General features: G+C 41.2%; 1 protein-coding gene across 7 annotated transcripts in view; it reads right to left on the bottom strand.

The window, feature by feature from the left end:
- tanc2b (tetratricopeptide repeat, ankyrin repeat and coiled-coil containing 2b) overlaps positions 1-24594 on the bottom strand; it is a 145879-nt gene that overhangs the window by 58331 nt on the left and 62954 nt on the right. For all 7 annotated transcript variants that reach the window (XM_067577201.1, XM_067577203.1, XM_067577204.1 and 4 more), the window contains 2 exons: positions 16118-16189; positions 13173-13352 (listed from right to left, as the gene is read on the bottom strand). In XM_067577201.1, coding sequence (XP_067433302.1) covers positions 13173-13352; positions 16118-16189 — 252 coding nt within the window. The remainder of the gene's footprint in view (positions 1-13172; positions 13353-16117; positions 16190-24594) is intronic.

Genomic DNA, 24594 nt, shown 5'->3' with positions numbered 1-24594 from the left:
TCAGCACCCTGAAATGACTGAGCAAATAAGTTAACAGCAGACAGACAAGTGGTGAATGTTAATACTGAGGCTGGTGTCATTGTGCAGTCCTGTGCAGTAGTCCGTAAGGGTTTGGATACGCATGGACACACATACATACACACACACACACAATAACACACTTCTTTAGGCCGCCGTGCGTTTGTGTATGTACCTCGCAAAGGAAATGTTTGCTCAGCTCTCCACCTTCAGCATTCGCAGAAAGCAGTGAGGTGGTATATGTAACCCACTGCTCTGTTTTGTAAGCAAATCATTATCATCGCTATTAATAGCACACTGCGGGTTTCTCTTTTCCACTCTACAGCTTTTTATCTAGAAGGTACTGCTAAATATCCAGAAAAATAACAAATGTAAGATAGTAATATTAACTTCATTTATATAGCAGCTCTCATGCAAAAGATGCAGCCCTTTGCGTCACATAAAAGGATAAAAATGAAAAAAGATAAACGTTCAGTAACTATTAAAATATGTTAACAGAAATTCATTCAACATCGGGGGAGTAAAAAAACAGAAAAACTCAAAATCCCTGGACGTAACATTATTCTAAATTCCAACCCTGAAAAATAAAGATGAATGTAGAATACAGGTTTTCTATTCTAAGATCAAGTGGCAGGTTGTTCCACAAAAAGTTGTTTTCTTGTGTGAAAAAAAATGGGAATGTCAAAGAAAGAAGTCAGTGAAGGACTTTAGTGGTCTGGTAATCTTTGATATGAGGAGGCGGTAAGTCATTTAAGCTTTATAAACTTAGTGGAATAACTTTAAAATCAGTTTAGCAAGCACAGTGTCACAAAAAGTGGTGTAATGTGATCCCGTCTTTTAGCAAGTGATAAAACTGTAGCCCGCAAGTGAAAGGTCTTTAGCTACGCTCCTGAGACATTAAAAAGGTATAAACATTTTTGCAAAATTAAAATTCAGCTCTAAATCTAAAATCTAATCTCTTTCTACTGAGTCATATAAGAAAAAAATCTCTTTTCCTTATTAGTGTAATGTAATGTTTTTTCCCTTCATGTATTTATGTGCTCAGAGCGCTGGGGTCGTCTGGTTAAACACGAATATAAAATAGTGTATCATCCGCATAATGGTGATAAATGAGATTATGATGATGTTACCAAACAAGATTATGAATAAAGAAAGTTGAAAAGGACCGAGACTGGTTACTCATCAGTATCACAAAAACATATATTAATTATGAAGGAAACCAAACAAGTATACTACCCACCCATTTCTCAGGTCTGTCAATTTGACTGTCATGATCAACTGTGTCTAACACTGTGCTAAGGCTTTAAAAAAATCTCAGGATAGCATCAACAATGACTCTCAGTTCCTGTATTACTTTTAGCAGAGCTGTTTGAGTGCTGTGGTTGTCTTTATGACCAGCCTGAAACTTCCATAATATGCTGTTGTCATTATCTTTGGAAGTTTGCCAGGGAAAGGGAGATTAGAGATGGGCCTGTAATTGCTAATGTCGGCACTGTCTGTGTTGAATTCTTTAGCAGAGTGTATACGGTAGATGTTTTGAAAGCTTTGGGGAAGATTTCTAATTGCTGGTTGTTACCTGGCACAGACAGTGGAGGCAGGGGCGCCGGATTCATTTCAGAGGTGCAGGGACCAGAAAGTGTGTGTGTGTGTGTTAGTGTGTGTATGTATGTGTAGCAGTAGATAGACTGGACACTCTCACCAAACTTTTATGGAGTAACTAGAGCTTGCTTGCACCACATGGTGGTGGTATAATTCCAAACACAAAGCAGCTAACTAGTAGTTGTGGGATTAGATACAAGCTTTTTTTTCAGGTACCCAAAACTACAAGTTGACAGGACAGAAACACTTCTGCGGCTGAGTAACAGCAAGCAGACAATAGGAATGTCAACGTTGTCCTTGAGTTGTAAGCAAATCCAAATTTAATGAAAAATCAGAAAAAAACATTAACTTCCTACTATTTTTTGCCTACTTTCACAAATTATCAATATGCCATTCTGATGGGAACATGTCATCCATACCCTACAATAGCCTAAATAAACTTCAGGAGCATTTTGGCTCAAACAGACTTAAACAAAGTAACATACAGCAATGAAACAAAATATCCTCTTTGATTGGATTAAAATGTAAATATTCTTCCTGTTTTATGTTTTCCTGCTTTATTTTACCTAATGTCTTAGAGTGGACGGGAATGACTGAAACGTCTTTTTACCATAAGTATTGCAATATAGGAGCATTTCTGAGGATATAGTGATTTGTGAATTAAAAAGAATGTGGAAGGAAGGTTAAGTAGGGGGGCCAATGGCTCCCTGGACCCACTACTTCTGGCGCCCTTGAGTGAAACCTGCCTTTAAAGAGCTTGTTTGGAGGAGGATCAAGAACAGAAGAGAATGACTTCATTTTGCTAATGGCGACATTGACTGCACCTTCTCTCATCATAATAAAAGACCGTAATTTTAGATCCCAGGGAGTTGTTACAGAGTTGGCAATACTGGCTCTATGGATGACAATTTCAAATTCTACAGTTTAAGTAGTGCTACTTGACAGTAAAGGAAGTCATTTGTGGAATAAAGCCTGGGGGGCAAGAGTCGATGGGTCACCTGACTGACAAGAGATGATGGGGGAACACAACACCCTCCAAGTAGCTTTCAACAACTCTAGTATGCAGCTCATAATTAGATTCCTCTTCTAACCTTTTGCACTGAGAAACAAAGTGAGGGATTTTAAAGGACAGTGGTGTCGTCATCGCTTGATTTATAGCCGGGGTGTCATGAATAGTACAGACTGTGCCCACCCGCCAATGGAGTCACTCAGTATGCTGCTTTTGTAATCAAGAATGAGTGGTGAAACATGCCTGAAGCCTCATCAGAAATCCAAAGGCCACTTACTTAACATCAAATTAATCTGCAGAGGCATTCAGTATTAGTCCAGCCAGGCTACATTTTATACGCTGTGTGTCTGCTTAAAGAACTGACCCAAGGAGGTTGGATTTCAGATGTTCTGTCATATTTTATTTCATAACTTATCTTAGGGGTTACAGTACAGTAAAAGCCATTTGTCTGACACACACTCAAGGGATTGCCAGGGAGGAAAATTGAGCAATTATATAAATCAATATCACCCTGAACCACTGCAGAGGGTTTATAAGGTTTTATTTGGCTTCCAGGTAAGTGGGACACATCAATTGAGAAGACCCACAATTTCAAAGCTGGGTTTATATGACTTGTCTTTTGAATAAATATGAGATCATGAGCACTGACATAGACCACAAAGCACTTAAAGAACTCAGGTGGAAGTAGAGATGAGAATACCCTTATACATATGTCCACTATACATCCCTAGCTATACTAACTTTTTCTCTGGGTTTTCTGAGATAGTGCAGCCTATATTTGTGATCTCATCTCAAACAAGATTTGAAATTGTCTTTTAACAACTTCTCAGACAACTGTCACTCAGCTAAAATGTCCAGATCTTGCTCTCCATCACTGAGGATGATCCCTCATTCACCCTGCTTCATCAGGTTCAGATAACCCCATAAGTGATCCCAAACCCCAACAAAATGGACACAGTCAACATAGCCCCCCTCCGAAATTGACATTATTCTGCAAGTGGTGTCATTGCTCGATACATCCTGAATGACAGCTGACGGGGTAAGCTCATCAAAGCACCCTCCAGGTGGTGATACTAAGTGGTGTGAAAACCGGCTGTGGGCGCCTCATCAAAAATCATTCACCTGAGACCAGCAATAGCAGCTGCTGATGAGGTGCTTGTGTTTTGCTGGCAGACAGTGTTATTGAGACATTTTGTTCTGTTCACACACCAGCTAGCAGTCCCCTGGGATAAGGCAGGGAGGCAGGCAGCCTGCAGCACTGGAACTGGGAGGAGGAACCACATCCCAGCACATGACGGGGTGATTCTGGTACACAACAACAAGCTGCTGCTGCCGACTGCACGGCGTTGGGGAGGGTGGGGGGGGGGGAGGGGGGAGGACTATTCCCCACCAACTTCAACCCATTTACGCAACCATATGCTACATATGACGCTTTGCTCTGGAAGGAAAAGTGAGACACACAACAACAAGAACAAGCACCATTAGCCGCCCACAGCTTGTGCTTAGACACACACACACACTCCAAAAGACATACACACACACACACACACATACACTCAAAGACAATTGAATGCTCACCCACGCTGACGCATGAAACAGACCAGCTCGCCACGAAAAAACACTTACATTATCGCACTCTGGTTGATTCACAGGTCCTCGAGCCTACATTGTCATTAGAGTGCAGCCCTTTGACAAATGCATCATTTCATGGAGAGAAATTACTTTCCTGCGCTCCTCCCATTAGCCCCATGTCTGTACAAACGTCATTCAAACCAGTGGCCGACACAGCCGCTCCAGCTGCGAGACCAAAGTGCAGACAGAACCTGGAGCGAGCTCTGGCCGATTCAAAAGGTGGAGCAGCAGGTGAAAAGGGGGGAGACACAGTTTGCGGGGCACAGATGGAGGAATGAAACAAGCATAAAGAGGGTGTGGCAGGGCTCACCATTCTCAAACCAGATCGCGCATTCCTGAAGGCTGGAATACGGCACCAGCTCCCCTCCCTCTCCTTCCAGCGACACGAGCAGTCCTTCCTCCCTGAGTGATGACCAGTTCATCAAAAAATAAAAAATAAATAAATAAATTTTAAAAAAAAGAGAAGAAAAAAAAAGAAAACGGGAAAAAGAAAAAAACACCTGCAGCCAAGCAGGGGGGAAGGATAGGTGCGGAGCTTCCTTTCTGAGGAAATCTCCACAGGTTTCAGTGCTGATGCTGCCCGCTCAGTTAAGTCGCAGTAAATGATACAGAGTCAAGCAGTGACGGGAGGAGCGAGAGGAGGAGGAGGAGGAGGAGGAGGAGGAGGAGGAGGAGGAGGAGGAGGAGGAAAAAAAAAAGAGAGGTGGAGGGAGGAAAGCGAAAGGAGGAAGGAAGAACGCAGCAGTCACTGTGTCACTGGGGAAAGAGGGGGGGGGACACAGAGGTGACAACTCTGTGAAGGCAGCACACACACCAAAGAAGGCTGACAGGTGACCGAAACCTTAGCTGCCACAGAAGAACCCCAAAAAAAAAAAAAAGAAAAAACAGCACACGGAGCTTTCCCTCCGTGAGGAACAAGTGAGCACAGATAGAAGTGAGCTCCTCATTCGCCTCCGTGACTGCATTAGCGCTTAGCGTGTTATGTATAGATGTGAGAGGCGCACACTCTCTCTCTCTCTCTCTCTCTCTCTATCTCTCTCTCTCTATCTCTCTCTCTCTATCTCTCTCTCTCTCTACAGGAACAGGAGCCCAGGTCTCCAACAGATGAATGGTGCAGTGCTGCTGTTGTCATGGCAACCGCAGAGCAAAAAGGAGGGGGAGGAGAAGGGTGGGTATTGAGGGAGGAAAGAAAACGGCATAAAAAAAAAAAAAAAAAAAAAAAAAAGGAGGAGGGGAGGGAGGAAAGGGAGGGTTATTATTAAAGGGACACAGTTTTACCGTTTCGTTGACAGAGCTTTGGGGACACATCAGATCACAAGTGGGGTAAAAAAAAAAAAAAAAAAAAAAAAAAAAGAGGAGAGGTATCATTTGATAGAACAAGTGTTTCAATAAAACCTACACCATTTTTTCCTCTTGGGCTCAGCCATCCACGTTTGTCCTTGTTTTACCCTTGAAAGTGTATTTGTACAGCTGCAGCCGCGTTTTTTACGGCTATTTAGGGGTTCAAACCCACGGGGCGGGGAGTTTATTGTGTATCGTCTTCGCTTTTGTCTGGGTTCATATCCGTTTGGCAGTAAGCCTGCTGCTTTTTAAGTGTTTCTTATTAATCTCCTCCAGTCACACTTATTTCCCCAGAGTGACATCTCTAACCACCATTTGCAGTGTCTTACCAACAAGCCTTAAAAATGTGTTACACTTACAGGTCAATGTTTTTAAGGGCTATGTACTTTGCAGCACCAGTCCCTTAAATCATGACAGTCTTTTATCTAACCATCCCTTTTTCTGCCATTTTTTTGGGGGGGAAAAAACTTGACATTTACATTTGTGGCATGATGCAAATTGTCTGTATTGTAGCCTAGTCGCATATTGTCAGAAAACATGCAACATAATCCAGAGTGGGGGGTGTTTGATCACGTGCCTGGCTTTAACTGTAAGACACTACTATCATTAAAATGAGCACAAAAACAGTTGCTGGAGTGGGGGGTTGCATAAGTGTGTGAGAAATCGAAGGAATCATCAATAACCTTAATCTTGTTGTTGTCTTAGTGTTGTTTTTGGAAAATGAAAAGACTTTTAATCAGTTGGGGGAATGATAGCGATCCAATCCTGAGTTTTGAATTTTGTTGTTTTTAAAGCGATATAAATCTTGTGTAAATGTGTGTTGTCGTTATATTATGTGTGAGCATCCTCGTGAAGCCTCTGGCAGCTTGAAGCTCAAGAAATAAACTATAATCTGTTTTTTTTTCCATTGCCACACAAACACAGATATAATGTGATGTTTTGTCATTCTTACCGTAACGTCTTCGCTATCTCCGCTCGATGAGGGGAATAACCAGAATGTGAAGCACACTTACAAACATAGAAGACACGTTTCACCAGAATTCATTTTGACATTTAAAACTGTCCGAGGTAAGAGCCTGATACTTGAGAGAGGTGCTTATTAGAGGACTTGTGCCTTGTTTAATTAGCTATAAAGCTGTAACCATCAGTTGATTCATCTTTTAAACAAACAAGCCAGACTTTTGCTGGATTTAGCTTCTCAAATGTGATGATTTAATGCGTTTCTGTCATACGTTATGGTGAACTAAAGATCTTTTGGACTGTTGTTTGGACAAAATAAGACATTTTAAGATCGAACCATTGACTCTGAGAAATGATAAACAGGCACTTTCACTGTTTTCTGACTTTTAATAGACAAAACAACTAATCAATTAATAGAGAAAACAACTGGCACATTAATTGATGATGAACATTCATCAATTGTTCTTCTCCAAGATGTGCAAAAATGCCAACTTTTAACTTAATAATTTGGAAGTAGTTATAAAAAAAACACTGTTTAGTGAGTATTTAAAACTGTTTTTTTGGAAATGTCTCTTTGTTGTTTCTCTTTGAAAAGCAAAAATCATTATTATAGATTTCTCTTCTTTTTGTCCTAATGTCTATCCACATTTTTAAACCCTCTTTAAATTTTCCATAATTTATCTATTTATCTATCGTTTTTTTGTGTGTGTCGTCCCTCCTCCATTGATTCTTTTAATATTGTGTCACTGCTGTAAAGTGTATTGAGACACGCTGCTGTGATTTTGCACTTTAAATAAATAAACTTTAAATCACATATTGTGTGTTTTTCATTGTAGTTTTAACCATTAAATTTCTAAAAAAGCGTCTCCAAAACAGTTTTGTTTATGTATTTTTTTCTTTCATGCGTAAACTGAACTATGTAATCACAGCATACTCCTCAATAAATAATAAGAAATCCTGGAGTCTGCTTGCCAAGAGTAATTTCAGCCTCTCCCGTCGCCAACGGCTCTTTCACTTTTCTGCACCAGCAGAACTTCCAGTGGCAGATACAGGAGTCTTTTTACACTGATATGTTGTGACATATACTGTACAAGAACTGATGTTTGCACTTAAAAAATGAAGAAATACAGCTTTGTGATGAATTTATCACAAACAAAATACAGACTTTTTGCATGATGACTAAAATAAAATAAGAATTCATCCAGCTAGTCACAGCACTTTTAACCCAACTGGTTTTTTTTTTTAGTGCTCCTCCTGAGGGCATCATACTTCCATTTCAATTACTCCTTTCTACACTTTACCTTCACTCTTTATTTCTCACCTGTGACAGTGGAGCTGAACATTTCCTTTCAGCAGTACAAATGATTTGGAGAGTCTGTGCTGGTTGGGACAGGTTGAGGGGGAAAAAAATAAATAAATAAAAAAAAAAATAATGACAATAATTGAGGAACAAATTTTCTCAAGGTGCAGTGCTGGGTAAGGAGGCGTGGAGATTGAGACGTCCCCGAATGTCAGTGTTCATTTCACAAATTCACCAGAGGATCGCGGACGCAGTATAAAATGCGAGGCTGGCTAAAGAGGCGTGGAGAGAGGGAGATTGAGATGTCCCGAATGTCGACGTTCGTTTTGAAAAATACACTGAGAGGATGAGGATCATAAAATGATCAAGGCGTTGGTTAGATGACACCAAAGGAAGTCCAGATTACACTGATTATCTATATAAACCATGAGGTATTTTGTGATGAATCGGAGTCGTTTAGTTGTACAAACCTTTCCTGAACTTTCCTCATCCGCTACTTCAGGTATCAATTTCCCATGACACCTTCTGAAAACCTCAAAATGCCTGAAAACGACTGAGAATTTCATCTGGAGGGTTTAAGGACAGACTAAAATCTTATATTTGTGCAAGAAATATCCCAACAAAGGATGTCGTCAATGCAACATTCATCAGGAATAGCTCATTTAAACAGAGCTCAAGTCTTTTAATGTGGATCCTTTAGGACCATACATGAGCTGTAAAACCTGACTAAGCACTTCTACATACTCAACCTTAACAATCCTGACTGTGCACATTATCACTGAGCATTTTCCTGCCTACATCATGTGATCATTTAGAAGTTATCTTACTGTATTAGCACTTGTTCACATAATACTCTCTTACTGTAAGCACCAATAAGACAATGGATTTTATATAAACTCATATTATTACTGTGATAATTACACCCGGAGTGGGAGAAAAATTAGGTGGTGTAATTAAATCAAGCATATTCTCAGGTTTTGAGGCCAAACGCAATTTCCTACCTTTATGTGGCAATCCATGGGGAGGCAGTAATTGTATTGATTGCTGCCATTAATTAGGGGGAAAGCAGTGTAATCTGGGGAGAGATGTTGAAATAATTCCCTTTAAATGTGTCAGAGTGGAGCAGAGCCAATCAATCAACTGGTGCGATGTTTCTGGCGAGCCTGACATTGAGTAAAGTGTTTATTAAGGGACAAATAAGCAATCAGTGATTACGACTCATAACAATCAGCTAACTGAGATATCACTGTGGGAATGAACAATCGTCGCCACTCATAGTGTAAGACAACAGCGGACTAAAAATAGAGAATAAACACAGCGGTCGGGGACATGCGTGAGGATGAAGGGATACCGCGGACTTGAAAGAAACCCTGGTGAGAATGTACGGTTTCACAAGAGCGCAGCAGGAGACAGAAAAACCTAAAAATGTTTTTGCCAAAATGAACATTTATTCTTTAGAAAAGCCTTGTAATTATGTCAAGTTCAGATTCAAGCTGGAGTACACTTGAGCCAGACACAGGAACCCTCCCATGACTGTTTACTCTGCCCTTTCTAGGAGGCAGGGGTTTAAAAGATACATTCCCCTTGCAGATTTAATAAAGTATAAGAATATTATTGTTAGTTCAGTTGGATTAAAGGTGAACGGTGAAAGTATTAGAGCTTAACTGATACGTCAGCTGGCCGATATCACCCGTCGATAACGGGTTGATGAATCAGTGTTGTACTGACGTGTGTGTGTTTGCAGAGACGCTGGATGAAAATGAGGAGCAATAAACTGCAGCAATAAATGTTTTACTGGCAGCGTTTTATGTGAATTTGACTTTAACTTTTCTCATTTCAAGTTGAGCGTGAAAGTTCATTCTTGACTTTACTAAAAGTCCACTTATTAGCTTTTTCCAGAACTTTCTACTGCAAGTTGTGAAGTTTGAAGTCTGAAGTTTGTTATGGAGATAACTCACCATGTGACCTACGCATTGGATTAGAGCTGTACTGATTAGTCGATTAATCGATCAGTTACCAAATATTAAATTAATCGACAACTATTTTGATAATTGATTCATCATTTTAAGTCATTCATTAAGAAAAAAAAGTCCAAATTCTCTGATTCCAGCTTCTCAAATGTGAATATTGTCTTGTTTCTTCAGTTTTCTATGATTGTAAAGTGAATATTTTTGTGTTGAGGACTGTTGGTCGGGACAAAAGAAGACATTTGAGGACACTCTGGGACATTTTTCACCATTTTCTGACATTTTATAGTCCAAACAACTAATCGATTAATCAATAATAAAAATAATTGTTAGTTGCAGCCCTATTATGGGACTTTGGTCACATGATATATAACTAGGTTTGGATGTTACCCCAAAAGACCAAGAGATACGACTGAAAACTCCAGAAAAAGCGAGTAAGAGGACCTTGAGTTAAGTGTTTTTGTCAAACTTGTTTAATGTGTTTCAAAATTTCAAATACCTTTACTGTTCAAAATGTAGTGTTATCTTATAATTACTAATAAAGTTTATTGTTCAGCTGTAATATATCTTTACTCAGGCGAATCTCTGACACAAGATGTTGGTGTAAAAAAAAAAAAAAAAATCAGTATCGGCCTCAAAACTCCAGAATCTCTTCTTACTTTTTCTACATATAAAGTAAAAACTGTGTAACTTGTTCTGTATTATTTTCACACAGAAAAAATCAGGAGGGACCGACTTGTGATGCCACCAAAAAAAAAAAGAAACCTGTGGAGTGAGAGCACTGCGATGGCACAGGATGACTCCTGCTTCACAAGTTGACCCCTCGAGCATCTGAAGGCCCCCTTGAGAGTCTTCACGCAGGCGGAGGGGATTCAATCAGAAACTCAATGATTCTCTAAAAAGGTCAGCGCTTTCATAGCGTTTTTTCATTCTATCAGAGCCTTGAGGTTAAATAACTCCAGTCCTCGCCGACTCCACCGCTCTGCCTCCCTTAGGCCAATCAGGGGCAACACAGGAGGGCAAAAAAGAGAAACTGCTCGGCAAAGGCCACCGGCGGGGATCAAAGTGTTGCAGTCTTTAGACCTGCTGCTGTTTGCTCTATCATGCACTCCTCTGCCTTCACTCTGTCTCCCACCTCTGCCATCTCGGGCATGGGAGGGGTTTTTTTTTTTTTTTTTTTTTGGCCTCTCTGACGCCAACACACACACAGGCTCGGTACTGTCAAGCTGTGCAGGAAGTAGGTGCTGAGTAGAATTAATTAAAGGGTGAGAACGCCGGGGTGGTTTGAGTCCTAGTACAATCTGGTGCTCGATACCACTCGAGAGAAGATACAGATTTTTGAGGACTTTAAGGACAGAGGGAGCCTCGGGGGCACTTGAGGACTTTTGTGTACGTTTTGGTAGAGCGAAGTCGTATCGACGTGATCTGGAGAACAACCCTCGATATGAAGGCTTATCACGTACAGTGTGAAAGAGAGCCAAATCATCTTTTATGACGCACAGACCAAAGTCCTGCCAAGCCACATGATTTAATTATTACAACAGACTACAATATAATGCACAATAGGTGGTATGACTGAGACATAAATCTGGAAGGATTAACACACTGATGGGCTAATCCTGCCAAAATGATATCTCTCACCGTCATGCGCACAAACACACACACACACCGACACTTAAGATGACTAGTGTAAGTGGACTGATTATGCAAACAAATCGCTGAAATGCTGCGAGAGAGTACAGCTGAGACACACTGTATTTTTTCCCAAGTTAAAATCTAAAAATACAAAGCAGCCTTCACAACAACCGACAGCACCTGACCGGCATTATATAACAAGCCAAACGATGACACGTGCGACACTGCTGCGAAGAGAGACCTCTCAGCCGTGGAATACAGTACAGACGAGACACATATTTCTTAAACAACAACACATCCTCCTCTGTGACAGCCATCCAGACAACACACACACACACACACACATGCACACATATATGTTTACAACACTCGCATACACGCTCTCAAAAATTCACTTTGATTCACACAGATGTGCAGAATTAGGCTGCATCTGCTATGAAACCTGAAGTAAAAAGAAAGAAAAATACAAATGGAACAAACAAAGATGGCTCCTCAAAGAGCAGAGAAGGAGCAGAGAGAGAGGAGGAAAAAAAAAAAAAAGTGTGATTTGGCCTGATAAGATCGGCTCGGTCCTCAAATCTAATTCTCAAGCTCTGATACCCCCCAAAAAAAAAAAAAAAAACACAGTCTCTGCTGGATCCTGTTACCCACACGGAGCCGTCTGAAGTACTGTGGCACACATCAACTTGAAATGAAAGAAAATGAGTTTTAGCGTGTTTCCCCTTTAAAAACACACAGTTTGGATGACCCGGGAGAGAGAGCATAAATCATTCTGTATGATGTAAAAAAGCATGGTCCCCTCGGCGTATCAGAAATGCTTAATGATCTGAGGTAAGCTGAGAGGCTGGTGCACCCTAGTGGTGACTATTGAATCAAGCTTTAAAGTCCTTCACACCCACTCTACTTCAATGTGGAGGCTGTGCACTGATATTGGGTAAAGCTGCAATGTCAATATTTCATTTCTCTCTCTTTTTTTTTAAAATCCAGTACAAAAGGAAAGATATCCACACTGTCCTGCACCGAACCACAGTTTCCTCATAATAGCAGAAGGGGAACATGACACAGACTCATAATCCAGTTAATGGGGGAGACAAGAGGGGAAGGGCGATTTTTTCCACATTCTCTGAATGTCAGAGATGAGTGTGGAAGGGAAACGATTAGTGGTGGGAGATAAAGAGCGATAAAGGAGGGCAGAGCCGACCGCAGCTCACAGTCAATCAGCTGTTCTTGGCACTGTCAATTAGGTAGGACTTTGGTGATTACAAGAATTGAAAATTGCAGTGTTTGCCGCAGGCCAGAGCCAGAGCCAGGCCCTGCTTTATGTTCCTACTCAGAATTAGCGGGTAAGTAATATGGTAGATGATAACTGCTTATCGGAAAGCATCGGGGTGAGACTCATCCTCACTTTGTCTCGTAAAATCTGTTTTCACTGTGTACGACTCTCTGATGATGATACCCCCGCCTGCAGTGGTACACTGAAGGGTTAAGGGAGGCTGTATTAGTACAATGAGTCCATGGGGGAGGACAGCTACAGGCAAGGATGTGTGTGCAACACAAATTTGAACCAGATTAAGCCCACATCATGTTGGCTACGACACGCATTATGGGGTTTTCTTCAGATTTTTTTGAAAAATGTGACAACACTGCTTAATTCATTCAAATCTTTACACTGAATCTACAATCACTGCAGTGTCTTTTTTTTTTTTTTTACCTGTGAGCTTCTTCACGGGCTGTAGCCTGACACTGATGGTCTGGTGGGTGAGCAGCGGGGAGGAGGGCAGCGAGCGTGACACGCCCTCCATTATGCGAATGTGTTGCATGCCCTCGGTCATGGAGAGAGGGGGCACGGCGTAGTCTCCTTCAAAGGCACAGTCGCTGTCTATGCTGCCACCTGCAGGACGGGAGGGGACATAAATCACTAGGAGACACATTTCTCTTGTTTTGACTGGTACATTAAAATTTTATGACACTGTTGGAACAAATGCAGAGTCAGTGACTGCGGAGGAAACAAATGGACTTCATGGAGGAGCGTGTGGAGATGATGTTCTACTGTGTAGAAAACTAAAAATAACATGTGAGTCACAATCTTCTCAGATGACACGCTGCCCTTTGAAGATGTGGATGAATTACTGAATGGATGACATTCAGTTACATGAGAATGACATTCTTCTGATACGTAATACTAACGGTGGATGGATCATAGACTACATATACAGTCTATGAGCTGCACAATATGACTTCTACTTTCATTTTTGATGAATGTGTCAATCATTTTTTATAAATATATGTGAAAAATGCCTTTTTTTAATTCCCACAGCCCAAGGTGATGTCTTAAAATCGCTTGTCTTGTCAAACTAACCTTGCAAAACCCAAAATATACTATTTTCAATGATATAAAAACTGAAAAAAGCAGCAAAATCAGCAAAGTTGAGAAGCTGGAATCAGCAAATGTTCAGCATAGTTGCTTGATAAATGACTCAAACAGTTAATCTGTTATCAAAGTTTCTGTCAGTTGACTAATGAATGAATTGTTTCTCATTTCTAATCATCCTAAGATTCACATAGATACTATTCTGTTTGATTGTACCGTTGTTTGTGTTTGTCCATCCCATGTAGATACTGTTTATGACCGATACAGTACTCTAATAGTACCCCCAGCCTGGTACTGGATTCTGGTATCAGTGCACCACCAGTATTGACTGTAACAAGATTGGCCTGACCCAGAAGAGAGGACAGCCCTGAAGGCAACATGTGCCGTTCACATCCAGCGTTGTAAAACACAGGCCCGCCTGACCTCTGTGAGCCCTACAGAAACACAATACCCCTCAGTCTTCATATAATAAAAAAGGAGGATTCTCTAAGCATCTGAAATGTGTTTAAACAAACCAAAAAAAGAGCATAGTCATTTTTTAAAAAAAGCCTCAGACAATAAGCAGTAATTATAGACAGAGCACAAACAACCACTCTCCAATCACTCACACACCCCCTTTTTCCTCGCTCGCTTCACAAACCACAAATTATGACAGCTTATGGCTTAAAAAAAAAAAAAAAAAAAAAAAAAACTTCACACACACACACACATTCCTCAGGGGAACGAAAAACCAGCCAGCTGTCTGTAAACACAACATCCATTTTGTGAATCAGTTCTGGCTCAGACTTCCCGTTTCCCCGCGGACGGAGCTGTAATACCGACTGGTCAAGCAAAAGTCTCGCATCAGATAGCAGCCACCGCAGTGAGACATGAAGCCATTATCAGTCGGTAGTTTGTGACAAGTCCCTGAGGAAGTCTGTGTCGGTTCGGATTGTGGGGAGGAGGAGGGGTTAAAAAAAATAAATAAAAAAAATCAGCTGCTGTAATGCAAATAACACGAGTATCAGAAACGCTTGCACGCATGCGAGAAATAACAAACACACATTGGTCCCTGTGTGGCTCCAGCAGTGCTGGAGTCAGTCCATCCGTTCGCTGGGGAATGTCACTGCAAAAGCAAAATCAACAGCCCGAGCCGTGGTTACATCCCCCAGCATGGAAATTCTCCTCATGTATGCAGAGCCTGCTGTGAATACCAAAGGGGAACTTGGTATTCTGGTAGCAATTATCGCTAGTCAAGGCTACTCAATTTTAATGCATTCCAATATTGAAGGAAAACACACAATTACTACTTTTTAACCAATCCTTCTCCGCGAAAGACAAATAAATCGATAATCCTGAAATCAACAGCGATAACAAAAAACTTTAACGCTGTTCGGTACGCGCATCTCAGTGGATTTCTCTTCTGAACATCCTCATGCAAACAGCCAGAAAGTATGATACGTTTAAGTAGAAGTCGTAAGGTGTAATTTAGGGTAAAGATTGAGGGTGGAGAGGGAGGAAAAGCTGCTCTTCAGCAGTGAGATCCACAGAACAAAAGCTTCAAGGGGCAAATGATGGTATTTTATTTTAGGATGTAATGAGAGACGTGTTTAAGGGCCACTCCACGCCTGGAAATAAACATAAACACCTACTTGTCAAGGTTTTCGGCTCAAAACATGCATGAGGAGGAGGGTGGGATAAAAAAAAAAAAAAAAAGGGGAGGGGGGAGGGGGGGGGCGACATTAAATTATAATTGCTCAAAACATTTCCTGCCAAGCGCTGGCGTTCCTGCTGTTGATCAACATTTACTGCTGTATTACAGCCTATTTCCCCTCAGACTTACAGACAAAATTACAAGAATATAACATTCATACAGTTTTCTCCCCTTTTTTAGTAGTCATAAACTTTCCTGCTACGGCTCTCGTGGGTTCCTACTGTGAAAAACATTAAGGGAGTGACGAAAAGAGATCGCCGAGAGAGAGGTTTATTATAGGAAATGAGAAGGTAAAAGGTGGGAAAAAGAGCTCACATGCTTTTTTTTTTTTCTCAGAAACCTTGCTTCTCATTTCATTCACTTACATAATACAACATTCACACATGGGAGCAGCTCACTCCACTCCTTAATAACCAATAGGAGAGCAGACGAGCTGTTGCAGGCAGCTTTTTCCAGGTAAAACTGTGTCTCATGAATGTGTGAAGTCAAGGATCCTGCTTACTAGCCTACTTCTTTCCTCTTGCGCCCTTGGAAAGAAACTGCGGTGTGTGCTCTTTTAATTTTAAAAAAAACCTGACTTTTGTTGGCTTACCTTGGCCGACGTGGCTCAGGTGAGGGTCTAGACTGGGCGAGCGGGGGTCTGCCAAGTCCTCGCTGCCACCATCTGCGGACGAGGAGCAGAAAGAGAAAGACAGGGAGTGAGCGCGGTGGTGGTGGTGGTGGTGGTGCTGGTAGCGTGTCGAGGAGGTGCGAGCCAGCAGCCACGCCACTTCCTCCTCTCCGATCAGCCAGGTGTGGGACCGTAGGACCCCCAGGAGGCTGCTCACGCACAAACCCTCCACGCCCTTCCTCCTGGGGCCCAAACGGCCCCTTATGGTGGCGAAGGGGGAGCGGGCCGCTACGCTCCACTTTTTCCGTCTGCCCATGGTTAGACTAAACAGTCAGCGAGCCTCTATATCTTGGGCCTGCCCGTGCAGATAACAAAACGGTTTACATTGCATCCATTGTTGCATGCAGAAACGTTAGAGCCACAATCACTGAGCTCGCTGGGCTCTACGGTTCAACGAGCAAGGACTAGCAGTAAAAGAGTGGGCGTTTCCCAGGATAGATCCACATACGGTTAATGATATGAGGATCAATTACGCCCAAGGGAGCAGGCAGGCAAAATTAGCCACAGTGGATGGAGCAGAAAAGAGGGGTGTGTGTGTGTGTGGGGGGGGATGGAGGGAGGGAGGAGGGGAGGGTGGGGCGGCATCACTAGGAAGCACAGTCAGTGTCACCGGGGGATTGTTTCATAATCCTGTTGGAGTGCGGATGGATCTACTGTAAAGTACGACAGGCCAGCAGAGGAGGTTTGGAACAAATGACTCAGAATAAATGCATCCCACTAGAATTAAGTGAGCTATTAATAAAGTCTAAACTAAGCTACTTGTATAAAAACTAGTATAAGCCAAAGGATTTTCTATGTGGAGATAGATCAAAGATTGCCGCATTAAGTAGAGGCAAGACAGACTTTTATCACAATGGATTGTATATCTTGGCAATCCCCGCATTGTGTTTCAATCACTGAGCTCCCCATCAGCCCAGAAAACCCAAACAAATACTCAAGTATTATCTCTCCCATCGCAGATTCACACACTGCGGGACAGTTGCCACACAGCGGGGCGGATTGAGTCGCTGGTGGAAAGATCAAGCTTGTCGATGGACAGATAGAATAAGCCGTGAGGCATGATTGTGTGTGAGAACTGGGCCAGTCCGAGATTGACACTGATTGTGGAAGGGAGTCCTCTGCAGAGGAGCTTTTTTTTTTTTGTTGACCTGAGTCACCGTGTCAGGATGTGTCAAGAGTGTCCAATTAAATGCTATACCTACATAATGTACAGAAATATATGAGAAATACATCAAGTATTTACAAACAAAAAAAAAACATAGATCTTTCTGCCAACACTTCTCTTCTAACACCTTCATTTCTAGCATGTTCGACACCAACAAGCCCACCAAAAATAGCTTTTCACCTCGTATACCTGATGAGCCGTATCGTCTAGTAAAATCAATGTCGTGAAAATCAATAACGGGCTTTGAAGATGATGTGCACGAGCATCGCTCTGCACAGCCGGCCGTGAAAAAAAGGCACACGTGAGCGCATACTGTACTGTGTAACATGTGACGCTGTGAGCAGAAAACTCACTGATATACAGTAATAGATTTTGCACACTTGCTATGCTGCTGCGGCATATCTGATTAGCACCTAAGGTGACGTTTTGAGCGACTGGCTTGTCATCGGATGAGCTCTGTAGCTTGAAATGTCATATCTGAAGTGTTAATAATGTAAATGACTGGAGGATTATAGGCTGTAGAATTATTTACAATAGGACAAAAAAGTATTTGGCGTAATCTTTTTTCCAGTGTGTTGTGATAATGTTTATTTAAAAACAAAAAGTACATGCTGTGGTACATATGGCAAGTCGCTTTAGTGTAAAAAAAAAAAAAAGCTGCAGGCTCTGTTGGAAATGAACAACTTTTATCCAGGTTCAATTACATTCCACCCACTGAATGACAATGTTATGTTAAGCCCTCAATTTAAATTACTTTGTTACTGCGGTTTTGGAAAAATACCACACAGCACAAACGTGGCTTTACCTCTTAACTGGAGTCTCCTTTCCCTCTACTAACATTTCTTTTTAGGCTTGGGAAACACATCTTTGTACCTCCTTTATTAGAAAGAGAAAGCTTCTATTCTTCTTTGCAGATTGCTCTCTTGTTACCAGTGATCACAGTACAATGTCCTGCCACACAGATCAATGGCCTTTTAAGTGGGGAACATGAAAGGGGAGGACCTATGGCTGACAGAAGACAGAGGCATGTTTTCATTCCAGCCGCAGAGACAAACAGTGGACATCATTCTGGCTCTTTTACACAACATCTGTCAACCACTCGTGTCGAAAACAACACGGGGAATACAACCGAGCACAGTTCAAGCCTTCGATTCAGAGTCAGAACAGACAATCCGCGCTCTGTAAGCGAGTCCTATTCAGCTGTAAAATCAAAGCTTTGCTTTCTAAAAGACCATCTCCTAAACCCAAGAAATAATGGCGCACTTTGGACTGTTGGCCGTTCTGTTGGCAGCTGTGATGCCACGGTGCTGTGTTAGGATGTCAAAGGAGCAAGCCAATTTCGCACTCGGACAAAGAGTCATTATGGGAGAAGTCAGCATGACATCTGATAGTGATCCCAAGGATGGGAGCATGGCGCACAACTCTCCTATCATTATCGTTCAGACTGACTTTGATGAACCTGCCCGTGTTGCACAGCGTTCAATGAGACCTACGCTCCGAAATTAGGCTTCTGTCTGAGAGTGATTACTTTAAATTGTGGTCTTTTGTGCGATCGCCTTCAGAGCAAAAGGAAGAGCTTAAAGAAACTGTTTGACAGAAAGCCGACGTACGAAACGGTCATCACTAGTAACTTTGAGAGGTTTTGATCGGCGTGCTACGTTCTCAAAAACTTTCTGACTTTACTAACCATGGAGGAGAGGAGGTGGAACCAATTTGAAAAGGATTTGGTTCACTTTCTGTGACTGATTGATCGCGTCACACACACAACAGAAAACCGATAGATTGGCAAAAAAAACTAACCTGCAATCGATGCCAGTCTTTCATTTGCAGGACCCTACAAAAAACTAGAACCAACCATGGAAAGAGAAAAAGATTGCAGCCGAGCCGTGTTATTGAGACACATTGTGGATATTAGGAGCCCAGAGAATTACATCCTTCAGCTCAATGACTTCACTCAGTGAAAGCGCAGTGATTTAGTGTGAAGTTCAGTTCCTTTACGCCTTATTTCTTACCTTTGCTTATTGTCTCCGTGGGGCTCTAATGTTGTTGTGTTGCCAACTTGTTGTCGACTCCCCTGTTTCTCACCGGGAAGCAAACTAGGACGCTAATTAAACACCCCTATCCTCCCCGTTACTCACCGTGTCGCAGCAAATTTACCACACCGTTTGTCAAAATAACATTCCTGGTTACAAATAACAGGCCTGCAGATTATTCCATGAGATCGGTAGGGAGGTTTCTTCAACCTATTTCATCACTATTTCTTTATAATGCACGACAGCAAGCACAGAAATCCCCCCCCTGTACTTAACGTTCCTTCAAAGCATGACATCTAAAAAAAACACAGAAGAATAGAGAATGGCGTAAATGGTGAAAGATTTTTCGTCATTTTAAGATGTATTTCTAATGCAGAGGAGTGCGCCGCCATACTTGCATCCTCAAAATCCTATTATTATACACTTCTTTCTCGAGAGTGCTAAATGTTAAACTATCTTAAATCCCTATAAATCTGATGTAGAAACAGAGGGATCATGTGCGATCAAGCATTATAAAACATGCTGACATTTATTCAGCACGTAGTAGCCCACACACAAGTAAGAATGAACATGCGAGCACCATATATCACATTGTCTTGTGTGAGTAGATGAACCATGGCTGGTTTATCAATATAGAGATTAATGTAAAATGCTTAAATGTAAACTTCTGATGTCAGCAGAGAAGAAGCTGGGATTGACTGATAGCAGGGCGCTTACAGTTCAGCGCAGGAAGACAAAAAATTGTATCCAGCAAATCATAAAGTTGCTTTTATGTCTGCATTAGGGCTCCAACTAATGATTCATTTGATTCAATAATGAATTATTCGCTCTATAAAATCACTTTTTCCTAGAGCCCAAGGTCTTCAAACTACTTATTTTGTCCAAACACCTGAAGATATTGAATTTATAATGACACAAAACAAGGAAAAACTTCAAATCTTTACGTTTGACAAGCTGAAATCAGAACATTTTGGGCATTTTTGCTTGATAAATGACTTGATTGATTATCAAAATTGTTTTGCCAATCGACTGACCGTCTAATCGATTGTCTGTGAAGATTCTCAGTAATCTGAGTGTTGAGTCAAGAGAACTGGACTAGTAGATTCTTGAAGCCACTCATCATCACATCATCAAATGAGGACTAACGAGCTACATGTGACCTCAACAACCCTGAAGGTTAAAAACAACCCGACAGAGGTTAAACACCTGGAACTCCCCACCAGTCAGTCAGAACTGAGGAAGAGGAAGAGGTGAACCGTCTTCCAAGAGTCTACAACAGGTCCAGCTTCTCTCACGGATGTCTAATTGATTAATCAACTAATTGCTGAGTCACTGTTTGAGTTGCGAGTTGCAGAAGTAAACAAAATCACAACGTTTCGACACCAGGATGGAAAAGTGCGGTCATGTGTTTTACGCTCGTTTCATATTCTGATGTGCTCCAGACACACTCTGCTTCTCAGGTTTGACATTCATTTAGTCTGGATTTAATCAGATTCACAACAAAGTGGAGCCTCTTAATGAATCACAACACCACAATGTGCTGCATTGAACCGTATGAGAGAGCAGACATCTGCTCAGTTGTAAAGTTGGCGGACATCTTCATTAGCATCAGCCTTAGTGTAAGCTAACACAAAAAAATGCATGCGTGCTCCAAAAGGATAAACACACTCACACTCACACACACAAATCTTCTGTGAGAGAGCTTGTCAAGCATTTTCTCTTCATCGCTGCAGCCAGCCCCGGTCAACCACAGGAAGTGGAGGGTTCTGACATCATGCCAGTGTAAAACAATGGGGAATCACTTTCATACAAACCGCAACACACAAACACACTCACACACATACTGTATATACAGAATATACATGTTCAGTATGACACACATAGAGGTAGGGATGCTATACTGAATTTAGATCAAAAATATTCTTTGCATGGGGCCTAAAGACCTCGGTGGAGACCTGTGTTGCAGGCCGTTTTCCATTCCTCTAGCCACATTTCCTACCATTTACTTTCAACTGTCTAATAAAGGCATAAAATTCCCTAAAACTACTCCAAAAAATGGTTTCAAGCAAACAAAGTGCAATCAGAGACATTAAGGAGTCCAAGAGGGAGTTCTATTGTGGCCTTGAACAGTTTATCTGCACATTTGACTTTTATCTTCTCAACTCAGAATGAGAAAATAATGTGATATTTATGTATTGCACTTCATATCCAACTAGCAATTGCGTAGCTTGCAAAAGTCATTAAAAGGAAATCTGCGGTGCAATCTAATCCGTTTTAGGTTCCTGACGTTGACATGCTTGGGAGCCCACCTCTGGTTTGGAATCAAGGTATTGAGGCTTTTGTCTTGACAAACTACAGATGAAAGAGGGGAGTGGTGATGGAAAGACAGCAGGACCGCAGAATCAGAGATATAAAAGAAACAAAAAATACACCAGAAGTCTGTTAGTACTCAGGGGGGACGTCAGTGTTCTTTCATGAACTTTTCTGGTGAGTTTTGTTGCTTGTCGGACTAGAAACCTTGATCATGGAGCACATAAAGAAGACTAGAACCAATGTTTTTTCCTGTAAGCAACCGCAGAGCTTCCTGCTAGGGCTGCAAATAATGATTATTTTCATTATTGAGTAATAATTTTGTTGATAAAATGTCAGAAAATAGTGAAAAATGCCTTTTACAAAGTTTTAAAGCCCCAAGGCGTCATCTTCAAATGTCTTGTTCTTCCAAGATGTTGCATTTATCATTATATATGACAAAGAAAAGCTTATTTGAGAAACAGCAACAAGTGAATATATGATTTTTATAGTCATCTACACCAGCCCCTATTTAAAAGTTCATACTCGCACTGATTTCAAAGGAAGGGTGAGGTACGTCCAACTGTTGAACTCATAAGCAATCTTACACTCAGGTAGTTCAAACAGCACCAGTAATGAGGCTCCCCCGGCAGAGGAGAGGTACAGTTATGGACCTTTGTTGTTGTGAGTCTGTGAGGACAGCAGAATCCAGGTGTGCCGATGGGAATAGCGGGAAGCAGACCGAGAGGAAGAAGGCCAGCCGAGCCGGCGGTTTCACAAGCCGTTAATTGCATTTAGGACAAAGCCCGTATCAGCTTTGATTTAATGTGTGTATCTTACTCCTGTACAAGCAAGAAGGCTGAAAAAACCCAGCCGGCCAGCGTGACAGCGAAGAAACCAAGAGTGCTGTGTGGGTAGCAGACACTTCTGAATGCTTCTGATGCCTACTGCCTGCTGAATAGTACAACGATATGCAGCATAACCTGAATTTTAAAAAACACGTACTATGGACATATTCTCAATTCTTAATATATAAACTGGATTTGTACAGACAGTCAAAGTCTTCCTACTTGAATCTTCTTATTAGGGCAAGTGTGTAGTAAACATCTATCAACTAAGCATACAACAGGACAAATCAGTGAAATAACAGTGTTGTACTGTATTGGATCGGACCATTTTCATTGATATTTTCTCACAAGAGCCAAGACATTCTCTGCAAATAAAAAAGGTATTTATGCGTCATTAAACGCTCTTTATTTGCAGTCTGATCACAAACGGTGCTAACAAACAGAAATAACAAGATTTAATTTGTTACACTTGCATATGGGATTCAAAATTGTGCCAGTTACACAGCTGACACCAACAAGCATATGGTGTAGTTTATATATTTTGGCTTATTTGCATGCATCCTAAATATAAATCCAAGCTGAGCCAGTACATGCTTTACCTCTAATTTGGGCGATGTACTTCTTCAAAGCGGCGAAGAAACAGAAGTATTTATTTTCTAATAGCACTGCAAATAATGTAGATGTAATCTTTGTTGTTGTAACCATGGCTCATTTGTTGGTTTTTTTTGCATATTGTGTTACAAGCCCAGAGCTAACAACAAATCAGTAGCATCTTCCAATTTACCAAGCAACAGCGGATGCAATAAAAGAAGAAATATCCTTATATTCCAGTCATGCCGAAAGCACTACAGAGGTATCTCTATTTGTCTTGTTGTTACATAAGTGTTGATTATCTGGGGGCTACGACACATCCTAATGGAGGCCTGTTTTTGAGCTCATAGCACTGTTACTGTTCCTTTTTTTTAACCTCACCTGTGTTTCCAGCTACAATACGACCCGCATTACAAAACTAGTGTCGCACTGATGGGCTTATGTTGGCTGATATCAGTGTTTTTTAGACTAAGATTAAAGACACTGTGAGCCGACTTTTAGCAACTTAATATTAGATCAGTCCAACAAGATTAAGCCACAAAACTCTTCTTTACTCCTAAAACATTTCGGCTATCTTCCCCCCTTCAGATCGGTTTATGAAGTCGTTTCTGAATTCTTCATATACAATCAATCAATTAATTAATGTAAATTACAAAAGTGACAACACACAAGACAACATTGAGATCTTCTGCAAATACAACATTTGAATCAAAGCTCATCAATAAGTAAAAAAAAGGGTTGAATCTCTGTTGTTCAGTGCAATTTCTAATGGCGCTCACATTGGCTTATGCATTCTCAAATGAATTACATACTATGACCTAAAGCCAGACCATTTAAACTTATTAGCCTACATTTAGTACAGCTGGGCTGAGAAATGGTCGGGGCCAGTTTATTGGCGATATTGGCATATTGCAGATATATCGGTATCGGCATATATGTCGACTGATAAGTAACTAAAAAGAAATGATCATTATTTTTTTAAGGTAATTTAGTCGGGTAATTTAATTTTGTCAGAAAGCACTGACAAGTTTAATTTCTATAAAACAAATCTTAGTCACAATTCTTTAAAAAACAAATTTAAAGGATCCTTGTTAAAAATGTTTATGTTATATGTAAATGTAAAACATTTTAAATAAGAATATTAACCAATATATTGCCAGGTTTTCTTTAATACAGTGTTTGGTCAGGCTATAAAAGCTGGTGTCACCAACCTTTTAAAAGGATATATCTTAAATATAAACCTGTATGGTGGTGTATTGCCCTAAACATGACCCCTGGTCCTCTCTAACAGAAAAAGACAGCGTTTCTTTGGCATCAAATAACACTTTATCGCCTCCCAGCCTTAAAGAAAAGCCCAGAGCCCACGACCCTGACCACTGAGGTATATCTGGAGGACAGCGAGCAGCACGGCGGCGGCACCGGGCCAGAGAGGTGACGCATATGTGAGTAGCTGAGTGCGTCAGGCTCTGGCTG

Source organism: Thunnus thynnus, chromosome 20 (assembly GCF_963924715.1).
Source record: "Thunnus thynnus chromosome 20, fThuThy2.1, whole genome shotgun sequence".
In the NCBI taxonomy this organism is placed as follows: Eukaryota; Metazoa; Chordata; class Actinopteri; order Scombriformes; family Scombridae; genus Thunnus; species Thunnus thynnus.
Note: the sequence above shows the minus strand (reverse complement) of the source record. Positions and strands in the feature narration are given on the sequence as shown.